This window comes from Glycine soja, chromosome 10 (genome assembly GCF_004193775.1).
Source record: "Glycine soja cultivar W05 chromosome 10, ASM419377v2, whole genome shotgun sequence".
Classification (NCBI taxonomy): Eukaryota; Viridiplantae; Streptophyta; class Magnoliopsida; order Fabales; family Fabaceae; genus Glycine; species Glycine soja.
The window spans coordinates 47,886,094-47,912,202 of NC_041011.1; the positions used below are offsets into that span (position 1 = coordinate 47,886,094).

General features: G+C 29.4%; 2 protein-coding genes across 4 annotated transcripts; one reads left to right on the plus strand and one right to left on the minus strand.

Annotated features, from left to right (window-relative positions):
- Nucleotides 1-1,251: 1,251 nt before the first annotated feature.
- Nucleotides 1,252-5,436, minus strand: LOC114371989 (signal peptide peptidase-like 1). Of its 2 annotated transcripts, none has more exons than XM_028329346.1 (4): nt 5,310-5,436; nt 3,865-4,790; nt 2,961-3,161; nt 1,252-1,543 (listed from the first exon to the last, which is right to left on the minus strand). In XM_028329346.1, exons 2-4 carry the CDS (start codon nt 4,663-4,665, stop codon nt 1,427-1,429), a joined length of 1,119 nt encoding a protein of 372 aa, XP_028185147.1. In that variant the 5' UTR covers nt 4,666-4,790; nt 5,310-5,436; the 3' UTR covers nt 1,252-1,426. The 2 variants fall into 2 exon arrangements, with proteins under 2 accessions (XP_028185147.1, XP_028185148.1); XM_028329347.1 differs by having other exon boundaries at nt 1,265-1,543; nt 5,230-5,326.
- Nucleotides 5,437-16,434: 10,998 nt separating this feature from the next.
- Nucleotides 16,435-25,272, plus strand: LOC114370323 (pectin acetylesterase 9-like). Of its 2 annotated transcripts, none has more exons than XM_028327633.1 (13): nt 16,435-17,158; nt 17,257-17,339; nt 18,998-19,127; nt 21,772-21,851; nt 22,436-22,522; nt 22,655-22,779; nt 22,890-22,950; nt 23,701-23,757; nt 23,844-23,921; nt 23,999-24,107; nt 24,293-24,441; nt 24,811-24,921; nt 25,002-25,272. In XM_028327633.1, the coding sequence occupies exons 1-12, from the start codon at nt 17,029-17,031 to the stop codon at nt 24,913-24,915; spliced, it is 1,194 nt and encodes a 397-aa protein (XP_028183434.1). In that variant the 5' UTR covers nt 16,435-17,028; the 3' UTR covers nt 24,916-24,921; nt 25,002-25,272. The 2 variants fall into 2 exon arrangements, with proteins under 2 accessions (XP_028183434.1, XP_028183435.1); XM_028327634.1 differs by having other exon boundaries at nt 16,438-17,158; nt 24,002-24,107.
- Nucleotides 25,273-26,109: the final 837 nt, after the last annotated feature.

Here is a 26,109-nt window from a genome sequence, read left to right on the forward strand (position 1 = left end):
TTATTTTGTTTTCCAAAATGTTCCCAAATATCCTCAACCAAATCTTTCTAAAATTGACGGTGCTTATCTCTATCAAGAACCTTTGCTCTCCTTTGGAGGTATGGTGATCTGAAATTAAGGTGAGCACCCAAAGATACTTCTTTTGTCGACATGTCATTATCTTTATTATCATAATCAATATGATTTTGATACGTGTGTCATTCGTCCTCGACAATCATGTTATGCAATATAATATGTGCATAAATTATATTCTAGAAATGTGATGGACCACATATAATTACGAATTAAGATTGGAGCACTCCAAACACACGTTCTACATCCTTTGTTGTTTATTCTTGTCATTGTGCAAATAATTTTCTCTTTGTGGCATTGAGGTAATCTTCACAAATATAACTTGACAATCATGTTATGCAATATAATATGTGCATAAATTATATTCTAGAAATGTGATGGACCACATATAATTGGGAATTAAGATTGGAGCACTCCAAACACACGTTCTACATCCTTTGTGGCTTATTCTTATCATTGTGCAAATAATTTTCTCTTTTCTCTTTGTGGCATTGAGGTAATCTTCACAAATGTAACAAAATCTAGATAAATTTCATCCACTAGATAATACCCCATATCATATTAGATTTCATTCATTATGTATCGCACCGTAAGCGCGTGTAAATCCATAAGTTTTGTGATATCATGATTTCAAGAAATTTTTGTTGTATTGCCATTATCACCTCAACAAAATCAACTTGTTAATATAGTTTTATAATATTTATATTAATATTTTGATTAGTTAGACAAAAATTATACTAAAAGAAATAATTCTAACATCTAACATTTTTTATTCGTTAAGTAACATTTCTTTTTCTAGCCTGAGTGGCAATCGTTGAACTTGGCCCCAAAATTTGTTGGCAAAGATATTGATAAAATGACACATTTTGAAAAGCCTGGATCTCTCGAGAAACAAACTTCCTGATGAAATTCCTCAAACCATGTCACATTTGTCTTGTCATGGCTACTATTTCTTGTAATTTAATAACTTTCATCGATCAAATACTTTCTGGCACGTTATATAAATGAATTTCGTTACTGATCAACTTCACCATATCCCTCTAGTCAAGGCTGTACCAAATTGTTGTACTTTATATAGTAGAAAATGTATTTTTCGGTCATTATCACTATCCCTAAGCACTGGGTGTCTTTAAGGTTCGTCTCTACATTAAGAATGTAATTTTTTTTCTTTTTTTTTTATCACGAAGGAGAGTTTTTATAAACTTCTTTCCCCCAATTTATGTATGGTATATAAATAGAAACATCAAGACAGCAAAGTGAACAATTAATGTAAATTTTCTTGGTGAGTCTGACGATTAAAGACTCTCAGTAAATTTACAACTTTCTATTTGGCTATAAACCACCAGTCCCTAGACTAAACTTCTATTTCGCGATCTTTATCATTGAGATTTGGGGTGTTTCCTTCCCACAACTCAAATAGCTCCCTTTTCATCCAAGATATCACAACTACAGGTCCCAAAGTAGAAGGCACCTACATAAACCAAGAAAAGGAACATCGATAAAGTGAAACCAATAAAATTTAAAAATTTCACCAGCTGCCAGAGCAGTTACCAGGGTTTACAAGAGTAATTTAAAATTTTCACTAATTGATATATAAACTTAAGTTTATGCCAGGAGTAAGCTTAGTTTTCATTTTATGTGTGTCAAAGCCCCAGGATTTCCTTGTATCAATCAAGAGATATTAATGTCGGTGCCATGGTCAAGGGAGTTGAAAATACAAAATGAGACAGGTTAGTTTAAATACTATTCATATAGGATATTTTCATTACATAAGATGAATATGCAAGTCCTTAAAAATGATGCACCATTAACAATCATGGGAGTCAGAACAATGGATTGGGTATCACATAGTTTGAAATTCAGCCAAGCAAGTTAACTTTTGAAAAATACACAGATAGACATGAATTTGATGTACCATGTAGTTTATGCACTGGCCATTAGTAAGTGAAAGTAGTTCTGACAATTTCAGACTTGGATCTTAGAAAACATATGACAAACTAATTGCATGATCCAAATGGCTCAGTGTGCAAACTCAATATACACCATACTTAACCAAGAATCTCTCCCTACTGAGATCAGAATTTGGTTGTAAGAAAATGTTCAACAATTTCAGTTTACCGCTCCAATGCAAACCTGGCAAATGTATCTTTTTATTGCTAAGTGCACCTAGCAGGGACATAAAATCCACTTTTACAAGAGAAAGGGTTATACACAAAGGCTATCAATATCATAGCTACAAGTGCTGGTAACAAAAGGGAGGGTAAAAGTAAGAAGCAAGCTTTTATGATCCATCCAACGGACAATGATCACTTCACGTAGATAATGGATGGAGGAACAATCTCCAGTTTTGACCTATTTAGTTTAACCCGGTAAAATCATATACTCAAGTCAAACTCATAAGTTTGAATTTCTAGATGGCAATTCTTCAAGTTGATATACCATACTTATAGACTAGAAAGAGAAATAACAAAGTTAAAATCATTTATATTAAGCAATCACTGTGACTACTTTCTTTTATCTGCTATGCAAACCATAGTTTCCCAATATATAAATAAAGGGATTTTCTATTGTGTACCCATGAGCACATGATAAGAAGTCAAAAATAGAATGTTTGTATCAGAAAAGAAAGCATGTATTAATTATTATATCAAAAACACAAAAGTCATCTTATACTTGCATTTTTAAATTTTAAGTAACTTAAGCATTTCATAGGGTGTATTGAATGCTTTCACTGCTCATGACTCATGATCACACAAACATAAAAACCCTTGATAAAATAAGATAATAGGAACAGAAATTCTGGAATAAATGATGAATAAAGGTCAAAGAAAGTAGAGGTATAAAAGAAACCAGTATTATGACAAGAAGAAATAGAAATAAATTAGTACCAGATAAAGAAGTGCAGGTTGAGGTGAGTGGGTCAAGACACCAGCTGCCAAAGCAGTTACCAGGCCAATGGCATACCCGGGTAGCGCATACCATATGTATTTGTGCCCCTTTGAGGAATGTAATTCTAAGAGATTTACTGTATCCCTGCTCTTGCGATAATCAAAGCAGAGGACTAAAGCCAGTAGCATGCCTGGGATAGCCTTCAAAAGATGAGCAAATATTATAAAGCAACAAACACATAAATTTTGAAGAATCAGAATTTTAAAAATTTATTAAAATCTTGGCAAGCTTAGGTTGACACAGAATTGTAATGATATTTTATTTTATATAGCACATGTAATGATATTATAAACACAGTAATTGATGGAGCACACAAAAAGCATTGATCATATTATATCCAATATAACTACTGCATAGCTTTCATTCAAATCAAATCACCATGCAGCACAAGAACCCGTTCAAAATTCAATCAAATATAGTTGATGCAGGGAAATGGAAGAAAAGGGGAGGGGAGAGGAGGGAGGTTACAGCATCGAAAAGTGACAACTAGAGTACAGTGAACAAGGGCTATATCTTTCTTTTTTATTGCTCTTGCATAAAATTTCCATGAGGTATTCAAAATCATAAACATAATAAATGTCAATCCAACCTACATCAAACATAGCAAGGCATGATCCAGCAGGAGAACAAAAGAAAGAAATGCACAGCATTTCACACAGCCAAAATCAATTTAAATCAAGTAACATGCAGTCTTCGATAGTTCCAATGATTTTACAAAGTAAATCCAACACAACATACTACTTCATATGAAAGTAACCAAATGAAAAGACAATCTAAAACTTGGAAACAGTTAAGGACATGTTCTCATACAGTAAGAGATCTTAGACAGTAAGAATGTCATACCATGTCTCCTAAACCAAGCATCATGAAGTCTGCCGCATTCTCTCCAGGAACAACACCACCCAACAAATTTCTTGGAAAAACAATCTTTACAGGCAGCTCTAATTTCTTAGTTATCAGTTGCAACCCAGGAAGACCGATACTATTGGCAACGGTGTGCACAGGATTTGATGCTTGCTGTGTTGCCACTGATACCATGACATTTGCACCAAAAAATCTTTCAGAGAAGAAAACCCAAAAAATGTCATACACGAATAGACAAACAAGGAGCATAGCGCAAATTTTGATGTTTGGAAGACGCACATGGCTTACAAACGCGATGCATATAGATATGCCTAACAAATTGTTCAGTATCCAATGACCAGAAACAAGCCAAGCAGCCACAGTGAAAGAGCACACTAACAATAGTATTGCTTGGAGTCGTGTAAAAGATTTCGAGCAACAGCGTGAAACAAATGGATCCGCTAAACCAAACTGTGCCTTCAAATAGGCAACATAAGGAGACAAGCAGAAGAAAAGAGAGGATGCGGAAGCAACAGCAGTGAATGCAGTGAGAAGCTGCGAGACAGATGAGAACAAGTAGAACATCAAAAGCAAGCTAAAAGAGCTCATCACCGGGATCATCAATGCCTGTGACCTATCCAATGTAATCGATGCTTCACATAAGTCACGATTATGCTCCATTTCTTTCCCATAGTTTAGAGCTCGAAATGCTGCGCCAAATGTCACAGCCACAGCTGTAATGATAAGTGTGACAGGCGCAGGCTCTAGCAAGTACAACAGTTTCCAAAGGGATTCCATCATACAAGAGGCACAATTAACTCAAGCCCACTTTCATGCATACACAACTTAACACTTATGACTCTGCAACCAAAGTTGCACAGTTTTAATTTTGAAGACAAAAGCCTAAGCAGTTAAAACCGTGCAACCTGCATACATCAAATGAAACTTGTAAGCACATCTAAGTATTTTCATTGAACAACAAATAAAAAAAAAGTTTCAGAATCCAGTAATTATATTTTCATTTCAACCACAAAATAAAACAAAACAAAACAAAATCTCTCAGGTCTAACCACTTTAGGAGTTTGAGTAGTATCATCCATCTAAAACAAACAAACCCATCAGAACATGTTCACATTATTGTTTTATTTACCCTAAATCGAAGCTCGATAATTTCTTTCTTCGAAGAAATTAAACTGAGTATCGCACCCAAAATTCCAACCATCCCCTAATTTTATCTCTCACGATCGCATCGATTAACCCAAGAAACAAAGCGCACTAGTGCACTACCACAGACTAACATCGCAAAAGTTTAAATTTTTGAATCGGAGAACAAATTTTTTGCAGAAAAACGATGATCTAACCCACCACAGAGATTGAAGCGAAGTGTGTTGTGGAAGAAGGAGGAAAAGGGGATTGGGAAATTAGGGTTTAATGGAAAGACTGACCTTGGACTTTTGCAGAGGTTAGAGAGACACTTTGCTTTCTGTGTGCTCAATGAGGATACCACCCATTTCTCTAAATGTAGTGATGCAAATGTCAATTTATCCATATTTTCATTTTCAACCCACTATTTTCAGTTAATTTTCCATGCTTCCCATGGTTTTGTTATAGGATGTGTTTGATTTGGAGGAAGAAAATAGAAAAGATGAAAATAAAATAAAAATATTTGTGGGCATATATACGAGTTAATTTATGGGTTTAGATTTATGAAAATGAAAATAAAATAAAAATATTTGTGGGCATATATAGTAGTGTTAATTTATGGGCATTGACACTATTAGTACTAAAATTTTTTAACGTATAGTTGTAGCAAATCTGATTGTAGTAAAGTTTACTGTAAGAGATTAACTTATAGAAAATATTTGTGATTCAGACGACGATTACAATACATCTCATTGCAAAATATTTTGTTTTAATTTATATTAATCTATTTTTAAATATTATGTTGATGGTATTAAATGAATCAATTTAACTACTTTGAGACATTTGATAATATTGTGTTAATTATATTATATATTTTACTTAATCATGATATAAAATAGTAGTTATAAGAAAAAAACTTAAATGAATAACCCATTGATATGAATCGAACCAAATCATTCATGAATGGGTTGAGTTTTAAAAAAATTATGAAAATCAAACCAAATCAAATCAGTTAAATTTGATTTGGTTAAATCCTAAATTTGATAAAAACTAGTTTGAACCAACCTGCGAGCACTCATAAATATTTGAATTAAAGTAAAATGTAAAAAGTGTGAATATTATAAAAAATCATAAAATTTATTTTTAACATTATTTCTCTCATTTCTACTAAACACACATATAAGGGAAAATAAAAATTATATTGAAAATAAATTTTGTATTACTTTTAGTGGGAATCACACCTTTTGTATTCTATGTTAATTCAAGAGTAAAATATGTTTGAGTTTCTTTAATGTCAAAAGTATTAATTTTATCCTCATTTTTTTTATTAATTTGATCCTTCTAAAAATAAAATATATTTTTGTCATCAGAAGTAACTCTTTTTTAACCAATTTTTGGCTTGACTAGCAGTTTAGTTATTTTCTTTTCTACATTTTTTCAGGTATACTCATAAGAATATTAGAAATTAATAAAAAATTATAATTTTTTGGGATTTTAGTTAAAAAATTGTTAAATTCATTTTGAGAGTTTTGAACATTACAAATTGTTTAAATGATCTGTAATCAAATTGCAGGTATATACGTGTAAGTTTATCCCTTACATCAAATTATGTCTACTAGAGTTATCACATAGGACTAATAAAATATGTTTTATTTTTATAAAGACTAAATTAATAAAAAAAATCATAAAGACAAAAATAATAATTTTTAAATTTTATAACAACTCCAAATATATTTTACTCTTAAATCTAATTTACCTCTCATTTTCATCCTTTAAATCAGATATACTCTTAATTTCGTATGCATGGCAGGTGACATAATGTGAACCAAATTTTATTGGTGAAAAAAAGTTAAAAAATAATTCTTTTAAATATGGAAATTATTTAAAGAATCGACCTGTACCAATAAATGTTTTCGTTAAATTAATTTCTAAGTTTTTAAACTATATGAGAATTTTTAATTAGATTTTCAAATTATTATTTTTAATTGGATTCCTGAATTTATATTTATTTTTTTTAATTAGGTTCCTACTGTTATTTTCTCAAGGAAAGTTAATGACAAAAACCTAAATAAAAAATAAATACAAGTTTAGAAACTTAGTTGAAAAAATTATTTAATGGTCTAATTTAAAAAAAAAATAGTTCAGGACTTACTAAATAGTTTAAAAATAAATTAAAATAAAAAAGTTAATTTAGTAATTTATTTAGAAGGAGTGCGTTAGATCTATACAAAAAAACTTGAAACTTAGAAGTTAGAAGTGTAATTAGGGAAATGATGATGCTTCTGTAGGTTGAGAATATTAACTGAAGAGTTTTCAGAGATTGAGAATATTGAGTTTATAACCCGCAAAAAGTGATAATATTGATTGGAAGAGATAAAAAACAACAACAACTGAACATTACGTAAAGGTGGCAATACTAGATTCAAAAACAATCTACAAAAGCTTGAGAAGAATTTGAGAATTACTCAATAGGTTCTTGAACTAATCGAAATTTATTAATCGGGTTCCTAATTAAATAATTTTTTTCAATTGAATTCTTAAACTTCTATTTGTTTTTTAGTTAGGGTTCTGTCATCAACTCCGTTAAGGAAATTCCATATGAAACCTTTTTTTTTTCACGAACTGACTCCAGTTTCACTTCCTGAAACTTTAGAGCATGCTTAGGACAAAAACTTTGGAGATTTCATATATTTTTTTTAGTAAAATAGTTGTTCTGTGTGTAACTATTTATTGCACATCCCAAGTTGTCTCTCTCCAATTCTCTCACATTTTTATCTTTTTCTATTTTCCTTTTCAAACAAACATTTCAAATTTGGGAAAAGAAGGAAAAAATGATAATTTCAAATGAGAAAAGGAGAAGAAGAGAGAAAGATGATGCAGAAGGTAAAGAGGAAGGAAAAAAGATAACTGCAAATGAGAAAAAGAGAGAGTGAGAATAGCTTCTTAATTAATTCTTGGACTTAAATTAATGATATATTTTTTTAGTTATTATAATGAAAAATGATTTAGACTTCTCTAATTACCATGATATTTTTTTAGAAAAAGTATATTATTTCATTTCATTTGTAATAAAGTAATAAATACAATTTAGAAAATGATCAAAGGTTTAGATGTGAACATACGATCTTGTTGTCCTAGTTCAAAATAAATTGAACTGTCCTGAATTGATATTGAACTGTTCAGAACTACCTCTGAAAAAACTGATCTACTTCAAATAAAAATTGAACTGCATTGTCTAAGAGTTCAATTTTAAAAAACTGAACTGTAAAAAACAGCACTTCAGTGAACTGCTAAAAACTTAATTCGGTATCCCTTCAAAGCAAACACGCTACTTCGAGTCTAAGACATGCCAATCTGTGTGATTTCTGTTTTTTTTCTACTTTTGTACCCACTTAGACCTAGTTACTTAAACTTGCACCAATCACCAAAGTTTTTTTTTTTCTTTTCTGAATACCAATCAAAAAAGCTTTCTCTCACTAATCGTGATTGTCACCAAAATTTAAAATCAATGATTACTAAGTGAAAAAATTACCTAGCAGAGGTAATTTGTGGACGATCGATTTCTTTATCTTAACAAATTTGTTTGAGTTTTTTTCCCTTTCAATTTACTTCACAAAAATAAATTTTTTTATCTTTTTCCCAAATTGATAACAGACTTCATTTTATATAAAAACTTATTTCAGATCAAAATATTCTCTTTCTATTTTAAAAATTATATAACCAATATTACGAGAATCAGGCAGTCAATAAAAAAATCTGAATTAAGTAAAAATATTTAAAAAATACTATCATTAAAGATTTTTTTAATCTTTGTACTCAATAATATACAATCAAATCATTCTTAAAAGTGAAAATAAATAATTTATTTTTTCAAAATAAATGACCCTTAAAAAAGTTTGAACCAGTTTAAAGCAATCCGGAGTAATTCATACCAGTTCAGACCAATTTGTTTGAACTGTTTGACTGTTCAATTTGGACAAAATAAAAACAAATTGGTTCACCAAGGAATTATTTATCTAGGATAAAAAAAAATCCCATGCTTAAGTATATAACAGGCCAAACTCTTGGGTCCATTTTAAGGCTTTCAGAAAACCCCATGCTTAAACTTCCCGAGGTTCTGGACCATAAATTAAAAATAGGAGTGTTCACTACATTAAATTTATCTGATTAATCTGACAATCCAAACAAAACTAACTAGATTAGTTCCGTTAATTGTCCTTTTTTTTACTTCAAAATCCAAATAAAAATATTTTGATTGGTTCAATTATTAGATTTATGTTTTTCCAACTCTAATCAACTCAATTATTAGGGGACCGACTATATAAACAAAAAATCGTCCAAAAAATATATACTCGTAAATATTTATATAAAATATTGATAATATAATATTTCAAAATGTTAATTATCCGAATCATCTATCAAAACATCAAACGTCTTTCTTGCATGTAGTGATAGATCCAATAATTTTTTTTAATAGGGACAAAAAATAGTTTATAATATTTCTTAAAAAATATATATCACAAGTTTTTACAAAATATGATCAAAGAAAAATCTAAAATACTTAAACTTTTATATATTACAATTGTATTTTATGTATTTTCATTGAAAATGTCATGTGATTGTTTCATTTTCATTATTATTTAAAAAAATATCTCTCTTTATATATGTAACCAAATAATCATTCAATCATTCATTTTTTTTATATGATTGCATATTTTATTCTTCACAAATTAATTGCAAAGAAACATCTTAAATGACAAACTCTCTCAATCTATTTCTTGCTCTAATTGAGAATTGGGATGATATAACTCAAATGAAAACATGTAGTATAAGTTAATAAATGAATTTTTGTGTTTCATTGAATGTCTATTAGAGGAGTTGGAGTATTAAAAATTAAATTATTATTTTCATCCTCTAATTTTTTAGGTTCAATTTAGTCCTTTTTATTTTTAAAAGGTTGAATTTGATTTGTTGATTTATATATATTAGATTCAATTTAAGCTCTTTATTTTTGAAATTTTTAATTACACCTTTATTTTTTAAAATTCATTCAATTTAATCTTATTTTTTAAAAAATATTTGGAGATGATTGAGGAAAAATGAGATCAAATTGAACTCATTTTAAAAAATAAAAAACCTAATTGAACTTTTAAAAACTAAAGGAACCAAATTGAATAAAAAATAAATTAGAGGACTAAAATAATAAAATAGTAAAATTAATATCAATTTTTTTATTTCTTACATTTTTATATATTTTTAAAATATTATCTTATAGGAATAATATCAATTTTTTTATAAAGACAATTTTTTTATTATGCATATATAAGTGAAAGAAATAAGTGGATCCATTCTTGCTTGCATGTCACAAAAATCGTCTATAATTAAGCAAAAATGAATGTGTGTGATTGATTTCTTAAATTACGATGCGCATTTGAGCATTCATAAAGTGTCAATAGTGATGGAGTGAATGATGACAAAATAAAAGTAGAGAGAATGATTTTGATGAGCAAATTAAGTATATTTTTTTATACAATTAACGGAAAAAAAAGTCACACTAAAGATCCATTACCCACTTCCAGTATTTGAATTACAAAAGAGGATAAAACTTCATATTTTTGTCAATATACGATAAACTTATCTATTAAGTAAAATTTGATTAAAAAATATATCTGCTATTTAAAATTTAAAAATGGATTAAATATTTTTTAATAAGAAAAATATTATTGCAATAAAAAATAAGATAAATATTATATTTGACAATACATTTAAGTTAATTTTTAGTTTTTTTATAAGCTTAAAAAATTTATTTGACTGTTGGATAAATAAACTTTTTTTAATAGTTTTTAATATTTTTAAAATTTTATTTAAAGTAACATTTTTTAAAATACTAGTTTATAAATTTTTATATTTTTTTAATTTTATGTCAATATATTTATCTAATTTTATAATTATTTTTTAAATAAATCATTATTTTATTGTTTTTATATTATTTTATATTTTTTTAACTATTCCAACAGTTATTTTATTGTATTTATAATTTAATAACTTAATTTTTTAACTAAATTTATTTAAGATAGTCAAATATTATTATTTTTTTACTGCAAGATAAATATTTAATTAAAATAATTGATCTTATCTTTTTTCTGATTAAATCTCATCCATTAAATATAACTTACACTAAAAATATTCGGTTCAATTCACACTGTCGTGGAAATCATGAACGTGACTGGCCAAACACAGGATCCTTTTTTGATACTCCAGATTCAGGTGGAGAATGTGAAGTTCCTGCAGAAACCATGTATTATTTTCCTGCTAAGAATAGAGCCAAATTCTGGTATGTTACATTAATCTAAATGCAAACTACGATAGATAATTTGTTGTAGCAAAAGGGAATCAGGAAAATCATAAATAATGGATTTTTATTTCTTTAGATAATAGATAATAGATCTTTTATTTCTTCAGACAGTAGATAATATAACATCCAAAGACAATAGACAGATTACAGTTTATATTTTGCCTTTTTGCTCAAACTCTACATATTTACAAGCGATATAGTTGATCTTCCACCTTTTTTTTAAACAACATAAAGTTTGGGAGAAAGTCGTTCTAGAGCTAATACATGTTATAAAGTTAGACTTATAGTGATATTTAAAAATAGTTTTAAAAAATAATTTATTAACAAAAGATAACTCAAGCTGATAAAAAGAAAATAAAAGATAACTCAAATTAAACTCAAAACTTGTTTTGTTTACATTTTTTTTTTTATAATGTGAGGGAATAACAAAGATAAACAACAAAGCGAGCAATAGAACAACCTAAGGCATAATCTCTCAACAATAAGGCTAGAGAAGGAGATGCTATACATAGAAGCCTACATGACCTTGGTTAGCGAGATGAAGCCTTCCACTCTGAACTCCCAAAGGAGATCAAGAACCTCAATCAAGTTTGTTGTTTCCTGCATTTTCTTTTTGGCTTCCAGAATGGTCAATTACATTAAAAAACGCATCTTTTTTTTTTATTTTTTTTATTTTCAGAATGACCAATCCAGAAGCTAAACAAATTCGAAAAGGGTCTAGGAAGCAACTAAAAGGTGTCAGAAGCAACAATCCTTAAACATATGAACCACAGCCAGAGAATCTAGCTCAAAGTGATTCTATCTAAAAGATGAGAGGCCACGGTTAAGGCCACATAGAGTAACATGGCCATAAATCGCCAACAAAAACTTTTTCAGTTTTACTCCTTTATTTGAGTTGAAGATGGAGTGGAAGGAACTATGATAAAAATATTAAATTTTTATGATTTGTTTGAGAGAAGAAAAACAAGGAGAAAATTTATTTTGGCGTGAAACAGTTTCTTCTTCTTCTTCTTATATTTAATTTTGGAGGGAGTACTGTTGACAGATTTAGAAAATAATAAAATATAATGAGGATAAAAAAAATCCGTATTTACTCAAGTAAATTATATTCATTTGGCATGTGCTCCTTAGTGCATTCATGTTTGTGACAGTTTTTATACAGATGGAGTTGGTGGGATCTAGGTTATGCATGTGGCTCAAGAACTTTAAATAATAATCGAACGATATAACTTTGATAGGACCGGGAGCTTCAAATAAATCCATTCACAAGTTTTAAAACTGAAATTTATAATAAGAAAAATATTTTTAAATTGATCATTATATTATAAGTAAAATTTAGAATAAATTTTTTTATTTTAAAGCATATAAATTATATTTTAAATTTATGATAAATAATTTATATTGGTTATAAATTTATTTTAAATATTTAATAATTTATTATAAAATAATGTAAATATAAGTAAATAGAAAAATAATAGATTAAAATGTAAATAGTTAGAAAAATCAAATATATAAGTAATGAAAACTTTTAAAAATACTATTGTTTAAGAAAATATTCTAAAATCATTTATTTATTTAATTATTATTATTATATATTGGTATGAAATATTTATTGATTCGGTTGACTACCAATCTTTAGAAAGAAAAAAAAAACTTGGTTTGCCACGTTGATGGAGTTTCTCCTTTAAATCCTGTGTTTGAACCCCAGATTTTAGCTTAAAAATTTGAGTTTAGTACCAATTAGACCATTCTTTTTAAATAATAGCATTTAAATAATTTTGTTATCCTTTTGTCTTTTTAACAGATTCATTCAGATCTTTTTAACTACTTGATAGTTTATAACCCACCACAAAATGTGTTTCATAACTAGTGTGAGATATTAAACAACACTAGCGACATTAATTCCATATTAATAAAAAGATAACATTGACTTAAATTTGAAAGTTAACGAATCGAAATATTTTTTTAAAATTTAAAAAGTCAAAATGGATTTTTACAATAAAATAAAAGATTAAAGTATATTTTAGCCTTTAATACAATAAAATTTACTTTTTTTCAGCAAAAAAAAAGAGGCACTCCGTGTAGTTCATACTATAACGACAGAAAAAGGCTAAATAAAAAATTAATTGTGACAAAATATGGTAGTTATTTAATAAAAATGAAGGGTAAAATTATCTAAAAAAATGGACACCAAAATAAACCCCCATTATAATTGTTATAAATTATAAATTATTGATTAAAATTTGAACAACATAGAAAAGAAAACATAACAGAAAAGGAGAGTTTTATATTGCCTTTGCCATATCGTATTTTTCAAATGATAAATTGTAACTTCTTTACAATTTTTCAAACTTTTAAACAAGCAAAAAAAACTTATTTTCATCAACTTTCTTTCCATGATCTCATCTTTTATAGATTAAAGATTAAAGTTTCATCACCATAAAAAAGAAAACATAACACAAAAGGTGATTTCTATGTACTTGTCATCGTATTTTTGAAAGGTTAAAATACATTTCATGTTTTTGCAATTTACCATTTTTTATTTTTGTTCTTTCAATTTTTTTTTTTGTTTTCGTCCCTATAAAATATTTATTTTATTTTATTTTTCATTCTCAATTTTTTTTAGAAAATACTTTTAAACAGTACAAATAAGTGTATTAGACAGTAAAAAAATATTATTTAAAGTGTTTTAAGGATAAAAAATAAAATAAACATATTTTACAAGGGTTAAAATGATTTTTTTACAGAAATAAAAATGAAAAATAACATTAAATTGCATGAACGAAAAAATATTTAAGCCTTTTTGAAATAATAAATTGCAATTAATTTAACAAATTTCCAAACATTTAAACAAGGAAAAATACTTATTTTTATTATCTTCTTTTCCATGTTCTCGTCTTTATTATAAAAATATATGTGATTGGGAATTGATTAAATATACTAGATGTCTTTGATTAGTAAAATGGTGTTATTTAAGAGAAAATGATAAATAAATTTAATGAAATTATATCAAATCAACTTCAAGAATTATGAAGAAATTTATCAAATCTAACCTATTTTATTATAGGAGTTTGATAAAAAAAAACTTTGAAAAGATCATTGAGGCTATTTTGAACAAAACTAGCGGGAAAAAAATTAGCTATAGTTAAAAGTTTTTAAACTAACTTATTAAAATATAAGTGTTTAGTAAAACTAGTTGAAAAATTCAAATTTACATAAATAACATATTTAAAAAAGATAATAAATAATTTGAATAAATATTTTCAGCATAAAAGAGGAATAAAGTATAAAAAATAAAAACTAGTAGTTTAAAAAATACTACTTAAAGTAGTGTTTAAAAAAATACTAAAAACTACTTTAAACAATTTATTTAACGTATAACTAAACAAACTTTTCAACTAACAAAAAAAAAAAGTTAAAAATCAACTAAAACGGTAGAAGATAATCTTAGATTAAAAAATTAGCATGACTATTTTTGTACTTATTATTTTTTATGTATAACACTCAAAAAATATTTTATTTTATTTATAAAATCTCTCAAAAAAGTTAATTTTTTTATACATGTTTAAATTAACTTTTTAAAACATAAATAAAACTCAAAATATTAAGATAGTAATTATTTTTTTTTGAAGAGATCTTTAAGATTTTGATTAAAAAATAACACTAATATTACTGATAGTAGTATGGTGTTCAGAAAAACAAATAATTAGTTTTGATTAAAAGATAGTAATATTACTAAGAGTAGTATGATGCTCAGAATTCAGCAAAAAATAAAAGTATGATGTTCAGAATTTTTTTTTACTGATACTATTGTTTTTGGTAAATAATATTATTGATAGTATGATATTAATTGATATATTGAAAAATTATGGAAGTATTTCCCATTTCCAAACTCTCTTTCTCTCCCACACCGTCACACACACACACAAATGTATTTTGTCCTTTAAAAATTAAAATACATGTCTGCGCTTTGATTGAAAGGGGCATCCTCCTTAATTTAGTTAGTCATACCAATTTGCTTAATGTCAAAATCGAGCTTATCACATTCGGAGGAGGATGAAGGAAAAGGATTATAGGATCTGATTGAGTACAAGTCTCAAAAATTTCTATAATGAAAAAAAAATTGTAAAAAAAGAATTCTCAAAAATACTTTTGACTTGAATCTAAACAGATTCTAACTCACATTATCTGTGATAAAAAAAATAAGTATTATGTGTGTTCCTAATCTAAGTCATGCAGCAAGTGCTGAGAGTTTAGTTATACGCACAACACAGGTTGGCCCACAAAATGGACCTACCCTACCACGATAAGTCCCCAGACCAAACTACAGAAATCTGCACCTCTCTTTCTTCCTTTTTCCAGCCTTATATCATCAAAGGCAACACAGCTGTACAATTAAGTCTACACTTCAAAGAAAGTGGTTACTTACCCTAAATCCCCACACTTATATATATGCCCATTACTCACGCCACCTTCCATAACTAGTCATATAATAACATTGGGGGGTTTTAACAGAAATATTTCTACGCTAATAATTGAGAAACTCTAATAATTGAGAAACTATATATTTAAACTCTGTCATTATTAACCAAAAATAAAAACACATGAAAAATATAATTGAGTTGAGCATACTATCTCCTATAGAAGATGAATGCAATCATATAGAAATAAAGAAAAATCTATAAAAATGTTTATCATTGAAACATTAATAATACTAGATTTTGCGTATCTATTAGATTACTTACATTAATACCACTCGTTGGGAGATGAATTGACGTAAAACTGCTTTGGTATAATTAGTAATATATATATATATATATAACTGCCATTAAATATAATGGATTTTAACACAATTTTCTTGAAGATTCAACTTAGGCTTGTACCAAAAAAATTGAGTGAGAAAAGCAACAAAAAGTGAACTATAGGTTGAAGATTGAATTTCACCAAAAAACAAGCCCCACGGCAGCAGCAAAGATGGTTTGGTTGCCATCTTGGTCCATATTCTGCTACGTGGTGGGTCCATCCCACACACTTGGAACCTCAAAAGCTTCTTTCCATTTCCTTCCTTCTCATCCATTTTCCAATATTAATTCAGTTTCCCTCCTTTCCCCAATACACGACAACGCACACCTTAATTCCCCTTCACATCCACCTTGTCCCAATCTCCAACTCCTTCAACCTCCTCTCCTCTGTTTTCTTTTCTATCTCCAACAACAACAGTGACCAAAACGACGCCGTTTCCGAGGCTTCCAAAAACCGCAATTCCGAACTCCACACACACATATTCTCCAGTTCCATTCCTTTTTCTTCTTCCTTTTCTAGCTCTTTATTCCGCGTGCGCGAAACTATTATTATAACGCTGATTGCGACGCGAATTAATCTTTATCCGTTGCGCTGAAGCAATTAATGTGGCGTCCACTTCACATACGTGGATTTCCAATCCCGCTTCATTCCGAAATCCACACTACATCAAAGTTGAAACTCTATTAATCTGATTCCATTGTTGGTTGGTTATTCATTCCTCCAAGTTCAGACAAATAGCAAAAAACAACACAGTAGTTAGCGCGCGCTTATTTCTAGATCTCGCTTTCTCGATTCTCCTTTTCCCAAGCGAATCTGAATCCAAGAAAAAACAACAGCATACGATTCCTTTCTTCTCTCTGAAGATGGATTTCGTCGTGGCGTTCGCATTATTGTGTCTATTCACGATGGAGCCATGGCGCGTTCTCTCGCAGCAGCAACAGAGACTTCTCGTGAACATGACGCTCGTTCCAAACGCTCGTGCTAGCGGTGCTCGTAAGTTCAGTTTCATTTTCCTCGTTTGATTATTAATTAATACATTTGTACTGTTATTGTTATTTATTAAAAGTTGGAGAGTCGGAAATATTTTGTAGTTTGTTTGGACGGAAGTTTACCGGCGTATCACTTGCACAGAGGATTTGGAGCTGGTAAAGACAACTGGCTTCTACAATTTGAGGTACGTCGAACTTTCTCTACCTCTTAAAAATATGATCCAAGAATTAATTAAAACATGTTCATGTGCATGCGAAGGATATAGTAATATACTAGTCATATTATTATATGATATATTTATCTTTTTGTTGTGTATGAGTTGTTTGCATCGAATAAAAAAAGAGAGTAGTAGGTGCAGTGTTGTGTTTTGGTGGTGTTTGAGAAAGTGGCGATGGTGTTTTTCTTGTTTCGGGGAGAAGGGGGTGAGAGTGATGATTGACTTATTGGTTGGTTTCGAAATGCCATAGGACAGTGGCTTTTTTGTCGTTTGCCTAGAGTTTTGCGCGCGCACAGCTTTGGGGAACTGGAGTGTTGTTTAACTACACGCTACACAGAGATCCAACAGACACAATCTATGCTTACGTGGTCGTTCTTTATTGGCGGATAGAGTTTTGATAGTTTATCTCTAGAAAATTCATAATCTTATACCTACTAGTATACACTATACAGTATTTTTTTTTACTGATTTAATTGTTAAATTATAATTATTTTTTTTTGTAAAATTTTGTGAAACGAAATTAGTAATAAAAACAAGATAATTTTTTATTATAAATTAATAAAAATTCTTATAATTTCGTTATTCTTGGGATACATGATTTTATCATCATCAACTATTTATTTTTATATTTTAATAAATTATTAATGATTTTTATCTTTTCTTTTATGTTCAAACTTTGAATTTTCATATCTGAAATTTAATTATTTTTTTAAAAATATATTAAAATTTCCTTTCTTTCCTAAAAATATTCTTTTTATTATTTATTTTTCTAATTTATCTATTAACTATATTATATTAAACTTTATATTACTTATACTTTCAATTAAATTAATATATAATTTTATAAATAAAATACATATAATCAATATTTTAATATAATAATATATTTTATCATAAAGGTATTTAGAAAAGTCTATCAATTTTAACAATTGTAAAAAATAATTTTTATTTATGAATAACTAAGATTGTATGTAAATAAAATAAGTTTGAACATTCAAGCAAAATTTATATTTTTAAAAATTTTTTACCTCAAAATTTTAGATCATCATTTTTTTAATGTAAAATATTTATTAATTTTATTGATGAATAATTTTTATTAAAAAATTTAATCGATCAGTTTTAGTATAAAATTATCTCTCAATATTTTTTTTTATTCATAAAACTTGAATTTAAAAATTTAGACGAATGACAGGTTGATTTTACCTCTAATTCAAGTTACCTCTTGTTATTTTTGTTATTGCACAAAAAGTATTGTTCACCTAGACACATTCAAATTAAAAGGAGCTTTGTAATTAATTAAGCATGACCAAAGTCAATAGACATTCCACGGTTCACACTTCCATAATCAGTGTCTTTGGAAGCGTGGAGTTAAAGATAGCGAAGTTGACCCATACAGGGTACTGTGGGAGAATAAAGTTTCATACAAACTTTGAATCCAAGCAAAGCAATGGAAATCTGAAATAATTGATTGAAATGACAAATTAGATAATAGCACAGCAGCTAGTTAGTTCAGTTAGCTTGGTGGAGCCTAAATACAAATTGAAGGAACGTAACCCCTTTGGTTCTACGTACATTCACAAATCATTAATGATCATCACCAATTTATTATTCATGATACATGCCAGGGAGGTGGATGGTGCAATGACTTGAAATCATGCTTGGAGAGAGCCACAACTAGGAGGGGTTCAACACGTTATATGACCAAGTGGGAGGTGTTCTCTGGTATTTTAAGCAATAGTGCTACCCTTAATCCAGGCAAGTTAATCAAATTTTACCTTGTCTATTTTTTTTTCTTTCATATGAGAATTATACGGACTAATCAACACTCCTAAAATAAAATTACTCATACTTACAAAGGATTATAAGAAGATTAAAGATTATAAAATTATGAGTCATCCTAAATTATATATTATTTTACAAATTATAATCTCACTTAATAGTTAGAGAAGTGATGACACTCTTATATAAATATATTTTTCTCTCAACAAAATAATTTTGTTTCTCAAATTCTCTTCATGTGTTTCTTCTCTCATTCTCTTCTATTTATAATAAATATTGTCACTAATTATAATAAATAAGTTGTCTTAGAAGTTAAAACTAAAAATAACTTTCGATACATCAATCCAAATAGACTTCATTTAGTAAAATACAATCTTTTACTTTATATTTAAATCTTAATGATAAAAAATTAATTCTCACTATACATAAAATACATCTTATCTTTTGACTTAAAATTCTACACATTATTATAACTTTATAACTTGAATTTGAAGGTTCATTTGTTTACATAACATATATGTGGCTATAGAGTGTCACTTTCTTCAATGAAAAACGTTATGAAAAATGTTTCTTATACTTTTTTGATCGGAAAATGTTTCTTATATGAATATACTTCTTCTATATGTGTATATATTTGTCTCAAAGGTTTGATGATATATAGGTAAATTTGTTATCAAATCTACATGATGAGTAGCAAAACAAATATATCGTTGAAAGGACAGAGCACTGGATGGTAAATAATAATTATAGCTTGGGTCATAACTCCGCATTACACATCCGCCTCCACCAACTAGGGGAGGTTCCGTGGGGTGCAACTCAAGGTGCTCCAACGGGCCCTCAAGAGAGGGAAACGTAGGAGGAAGGGATAGTGGAGGATTGAATCGAATAGTACACGCTGTGTGCACACCATCAAAAGCCCAATACGGAGAGCTGGTGGATGCATTAGAATTTAGAAGCATGGTGACTACTGCATTTATACGAATTAGAGCACAACAATTACGTGCGCTTAGACTAAGGAAAATATCTAAAAAGAACAAGTGTTTTTTTAATAACACGGAAGTACTTGAGGTTTTTATTTCAGTCTAATTATTCTCTTTTCATCGCATTCAAGCAGGATGGATGAAATGGAGAAAAACATCGGGAGTGTTATGTGATGCAAAGGTACCGATCAAGCTAAAGGGAAAGTTTTATCGGACTGCGGTAAGACCGGCGATTTTGTACGGAACAGAATGTTGGGCGGTCAAGAGCCAACATGAGAATAAAGTAGGTGTAGCGGAGATGAGGATGTTGCGGTGGATGTGTGGTAAGACTCGACAAGATAAAATTAGAAACGAAGCTATTAGAGAGAGGGTTGGAGTAGCGCCTATTGTAGAGAAGATGGTGGAAAATAGACTTAGGTGGTTTGGGCATGTAGAGAGAAGACCGGTAGACTCTGTAGTGAGGAGGATAGACCAGATGGAGAGAAGACAAACAATTGGAGGCAGAGGAAGACCCAAAAAGACTAGAGGTTATCAAAAAGGATCTCGAAATTAATGGTTTGGATAGAAATATAGTACTTGATAGAACATTATGGCGGAAGTTGATCCATGTAGCCGACCCCACCTAGTGGGATAAGGCGTTGTTGTTGTTGTATCTTTATTTTCAAATTAAGGATTAAACCAAATCCTTAATTAAACGACATAAATGTTGAATCATTTCTATCAACTGTTTTTAGATAAAAAAATAATTACACAATGAAAATGGGGTTCATCAATTATTATTATTATTATTATTATTTAATCTATAATCTCTTTAAATTATTCAAATTCCTCATCACAGCATCGCCGCATCGGGGCATATAGCCATATAAATTAAACAATTAATTACTAGTAGCTCCTTAAATTATTCGATTTCCTACTCACTGCCTCAGGGCTAATGAGATATATATACCGATATAGAATTTTTGTCCAACTCAAAAAAATAATACCGATATAGACACTACAATGTAGGGACTATTAGCATTTTTTTAATTGGTAGCATCATAGTATAATTATTTGAGATACTACATGACCATTCTCCAATCATCGTCATCTTCAGTTCAGCTGTCGGTGGACGTACCGTGCTTCTAAAGGCTAATATAAAATTATTTGAGATAATGTGAGCATCATAACCAATATTGTGCTTAGATTCGTTACACTGTCTTATTAATTTCTTTGCATTTGATGCATGAAACGAAAAATACGTTTTCCCACTTGGAAAAGGAAAATAAATATTAACTATGTGGACATTGAAATAAAATGTGCAAAAAAGTTTTAGTTGGTTAATTATCGAAACTGAGTTCTGATTCAAATAAAAAAAATCTGTAGATTTTATTCTCACTTACTTTCATATAGTTAATTAATAGCATTTTAGTCGTATATATATTTTTAATTTTATTTAAATATTTTACTTTCGAAATCTCTGGCGTGATAGACTGATAGTATAATCCAAGCAACTAGAATAACTTTTTGTCGAATTTTGTATGAAAGGAAGTTTTTTTTTTTTTTAATATGTTATCCCCCCCTCCCCCCTCCCCCTTTAGACTTTTGTGTTTTTGATTTTTTTAATAATTAAATAGTTGCTTTTGTCCGTGCTGTACCAGATTTTTACAATTGGAACCGTGTGAAGCTGAGATATTGTGATGGAGCTTCATTTACTGGAGACGCTGTGTTCACTAACAAGGTAATTTTCTCAACGCCTCTACCCAAACAAAGGGATTAAAAAAGAAAGAAGGATATAAATCTTTGGCTAAATGAGATATCTTCCATTCATTCCTCTATCATATATAATTGTCAGTTTGTCACATTTGATGGCTAAATCACTCCTCTAATTCGAAATTACAGTAAAATCAGGATAATTGTAAGGGATTCAAGCTAAATCAGAAAGAACACTGATTTTTACAAAGAAAAACAAGAGCAAAGTTTCATTGTTTGAATTTTAAATAATTCATATAATAAACCATTTGTGATTCTACCAAAAATGGGCCAACACTATGTGTAATTAGTAGTATTTTTATAATTCATTCACTTTTTATTTGTCTTACACACACATATCTTGAAAATAATCTTCTTCAATCAAAAGGTCTAAAGCAAAAGTTATTTTATTTTACTTTTTTTGTTAAAAAACCATTTTCCAAGGAAAATTACAGTTAAATCAGGAAGGTATTGGGTTAATGTATGGGATTTTCTGTTTCGTCAGCATTTTCATTTGTCTAAACCAATTTTGTTGCATTAAGTAACTCTTCGTGTTTGTGAGATGAACATCAGACAACAACACTTCATTTCAAAGGGCAAAGAATTTGGGAAGCCATTATTCGCGACCTTTTACCACAGGGTTTGGGAAAGGCACGGAAGGTATACTTCAACTCTATGGAGTTTGCTTCGGTTTATTCTCTCAAGTCTCAACTGAAGATGAGTTTAAGTAAAAAAAAGTTATATTATATGATGTAAACGAAATTTATAATACATACTATCTCTCGTGTGTAGGCTTTGCTTTCAGGTTGCTCAGCAGGAGGGTTAGCGACCTTTCACCATTGTGACGCCTTCGCCAAGTATTTGCCAACGAATGCTAGTGTTAAATGCTTGAGTGATGCCGGTTTTTTTCTTGATGAGTATGTTTTCATTGTTTTGTCTATCTTGACTCATTTCAACATAATCACAATCTTCATCTGTATTTTTTCTTCAAAATCTAAGCATTTACGTTTCTCACCCCCTTTTGCAGAAGAGATATCAGTTTGAATCACACTATGAGGTATAATTTCAAAAGTCTAGTTCAATTGCAGGTAACCTTCAATAAATGCGTCATATATTTGTCCTTGTCGTTTAATATGCGTCATATATTTGTCCATGAAACTTGGAATTAGCCTTTTGTTAAGAAGTGTGCTACCTAGGAGAAAGATAACCTATAAAATCACAGCATAACACAGAAATGATATAGGGAAGCCTACCTAAAAATGCAATAGGAAGTTGTGTAGCTGCTATATTGCTTCACTTTAATGATTTCTCACTTCTGATTAAATTTGCCTCTCCGTTTGTCCCTTCATTTTTCATATTTTTGAACTTGAAGCTTAAGAAACCACTATTAAGATTTCTTTTTATAATGCAGCTTGCTGAATGGCTCCATTTCATAGTAAATATCACATCCATCAGTCCAATATATGTAGTTAGATACTTTTCATAACATTTTGATTATTTTTCTCATTAACTTCAAATTGAGCTTAGGGAGAGGAAAATGTTTATATCCCATATTTTATAGGCAGCAGATAGCAGAGCAATTGGTTATGTAAAGCAGTCTTAATGAAAAGAAAATCATAGTGCTCAAATACATCTAGACCTTATTAACATTACATAATAATGATGATTAGATATTACTTATACATTACTTGTAATTCATCACAGCAATATCTTATAAAATAGAGAAGGGAATCTGCATGTTTTTATTCTCTACATTCAATTTTGAAATTGCATAACAGAAAGAAACGACAGTGCAATGCATTTAACACAGTGTAACATGACAATATCTTGTGCAACAGGGGATAGAGAAGAACCTGAACAGAAATTGTACCAGAGCACTGTACTTTCCAGACTTGGTATGTTTTCCCATGAACTTGCATCATTAGCTCAGAAGAATTAAATGACATTTTGACGTTTGTCATGATTCTACAATTCCATGCAGTGCTTCTTTCCACAATATGCGTTGAGATACATATCAACACCATATTTTATCTTGAACTCTGCCTATGATGTATTCCAGGTAATATTTTTTCCCTGCGCATTATCTTAACTCATATAATTGTCGAATTAAGAGATGAATAGAAATTATAACGTCAGCAGTTCACTCATATATTGGTGCCACCCTCTGCTGATATGCGCGGACACTGGAAACACTGCAAGGCAAACCTGGCAGAGTGTACAACAGAACAAATTGATACATTGCAAGGTTCCTATTTCAACTTTTTTCTCAGCAGTTTATGGAATAGCTTTCACCCATTCTGTCTCTTAAGAAGTCTTTAGTGTTTGCAAACATGTTAGATTTTGTGAATGAAGTCTGTTGTTTACTCCACACTTGTTCAAAACTCATCATGATGTAAATAAAACTGATTTTCCTTAATCTACTTTATTCAGGTTTTAGGCTAGACATGCTTGGAGCTTTGAGACCGTTCTATATGAATTCAAGAAGAGGGGGGATGTTCATAAATTCATGTTTTGCTCATTGCCAAAGTGAACTACAAGAAACATGGTTTGGGGATGATTCTCCAAGAATAAACAATAAGGTACCAATCTTAGTCCTTGGCAGAGAGACATGATGATAAACCTGTTTATTTGGTGTGAAATTTTAACTAATTTGTCAGGGGAACATTTATATTGTGCAAAGTGCAACATAGTAACCGACTTCCAATGACCAGTTAAACATATTATGTGTACAATAGGAAAAGGACTTTACATTATGAAGGATAACAGTCAATATAAGATCTTTGAAGCTTGAACTATGTGTCAATATTGTAGTATTTTGTTGTTTGATTTTTCGTCCTTTGACCAAAATTTAAGGTTTAGGCTTCAAAAGGAGGTCGTGTTTGAACTTTTGTCACTGCGAATTTTTAGTCAGCGGTACGGTTAAACCACTCTACTACTATCTTTTACAGACTATTGCCGAAGCTGTTGGTGATTGGTATTTTAGTAGAAACTTAAGCAAGGAAATAGACTGTGCATATCCTTGTGATGCAACTTGTCATAATCTTATACCGTAACCTCAGGTAATGCCTTGTATAAAATTATGTGCTAAATCTTTTGGACGTCTTGAAGCTAAATTATCACCCAATTTGAAATGTTGCAGGTTAATTGGAAGATTAAACTGAATTTTCCTCAAGCTTCTCTATTTCTCACAGAGAAGCTATGATAGTTCTCTAAAAAAGAATTCAGAGGCATTTTTCGTAGAAAGCCATACAAGTACAGTGAATGCTAGGCAGATAGAAAATTCTTTGATAGGAACAAGAAAGGGATAAAGAAACCAAAAGAAAAAATGTGGCTTGAATGATGTCAATTATTGTTTATTCATTAGAAAATATTTTATTACTTAATAAAATCAATTGGTTTTTGTTTTTTTTTTCTTATGTCTAAAAGCTCATCAACAGTATGCATCATGTCTTGAACCTTGATACATATTATCAGTCCCTCAACCCTCTGCCTCTCTCATTTTTATCCGAGTATTGACACACCATAATTCAATAACTTAAATGAATAAGCACTATTAGTAAATATATGAACATCGAGGAGATTTCTATCAACTAGCCATGGGTTAGTTTTACAAGCGAATTTCACCCTACACCCAATATGTTCATTGTTTTACTTGTACAAATTATTTCTTTCATCTACAGGTATTAGATGACAACACCACCTGGACTTGTAATTATCCATAGAGATATCAATTATCGTTAACTTGACATGTCAAATTTTATTTTGTTACAAAAACTTTCGATACAAGAATTTTTATATTGATCCATTGTCAATTTCATTGAACTATTCACTTGGTTTAGAGAGAAAAAAAAGGAAAAAGAGAATAATTTTTTTACTTTTAAATTAAGAGTTATATAATGTTTACAAAAGTAAACGAAAGATTAGGGCGATAGTTTTATACCAATTAGTTGTTTTATTTCTTTCATTTAAAAATTATTAAATTAAAGAGTATTAATTGAAAATGAAAATTGTCCTTCCTTATTTTTATCTTAAAAACTCAACTTTTAAACATACACAAAGTTCAATTATTACATTTTAAGTTATTCCATAGAAACCCAAAGAATTGAACGGTGTAGGATTCTATTGTTCCAAAATATTCAATTCTCACTGCGTGTAAGTCATAGTTATACACAATGTGAAAAATACCTGTCTCTTATTTAAGACAAAAAATAAAGTTATTTGATAGTTGTGATTTACCTTTAGCAATT

Excerpts from the sequence above, each read along its gene's own strand:
- LOC114370323 (XM_028327633.1), top strand. The coding sequence starts at position 17,029 with ATGGATTTCGTCGTGGCGTTCGCATTATTGTGTCTATTCACGATGGAG. Across the intron at positions 17,340-18,997 it reads ACTGGCTTCTACAATTTGAG|GGAGGTGGATGGTGCAATGA; the intron begins GTACGTCGAACT and ends GATACATGCCAG. Across the intron at positions 24,442-24,810 it reads CTCCAAGAATAAACAATAAG|ACTATTGCCGAAGCTGTTGG; the intron begins GTACCAATCTTA and ends TATCTTTTACAG.
- LOC114371989 (XM_028329346.1), bottom strand. The coding sequence starts at position 4,665 with ATGATGGAATCCCTTTGGAAACTGTTGTACTTGCTAGAGCCTGCGCCT. Across the intron at positions 3,162-3,864 it reads TGCTTGGTTTAGGAGACATG|GCTATCCCAGGCATGCTACT; the intron begins GTATGACATTCT and ends CATCTTTTGAAG. Across the intron at positions 1,544-2,960 it reads AACCTGCACTTCTTTATCTG|GTGCCTTCTACTTTGGGACC; the intron begins GTACTAATTTAT and ends TGGTTTATGTAG.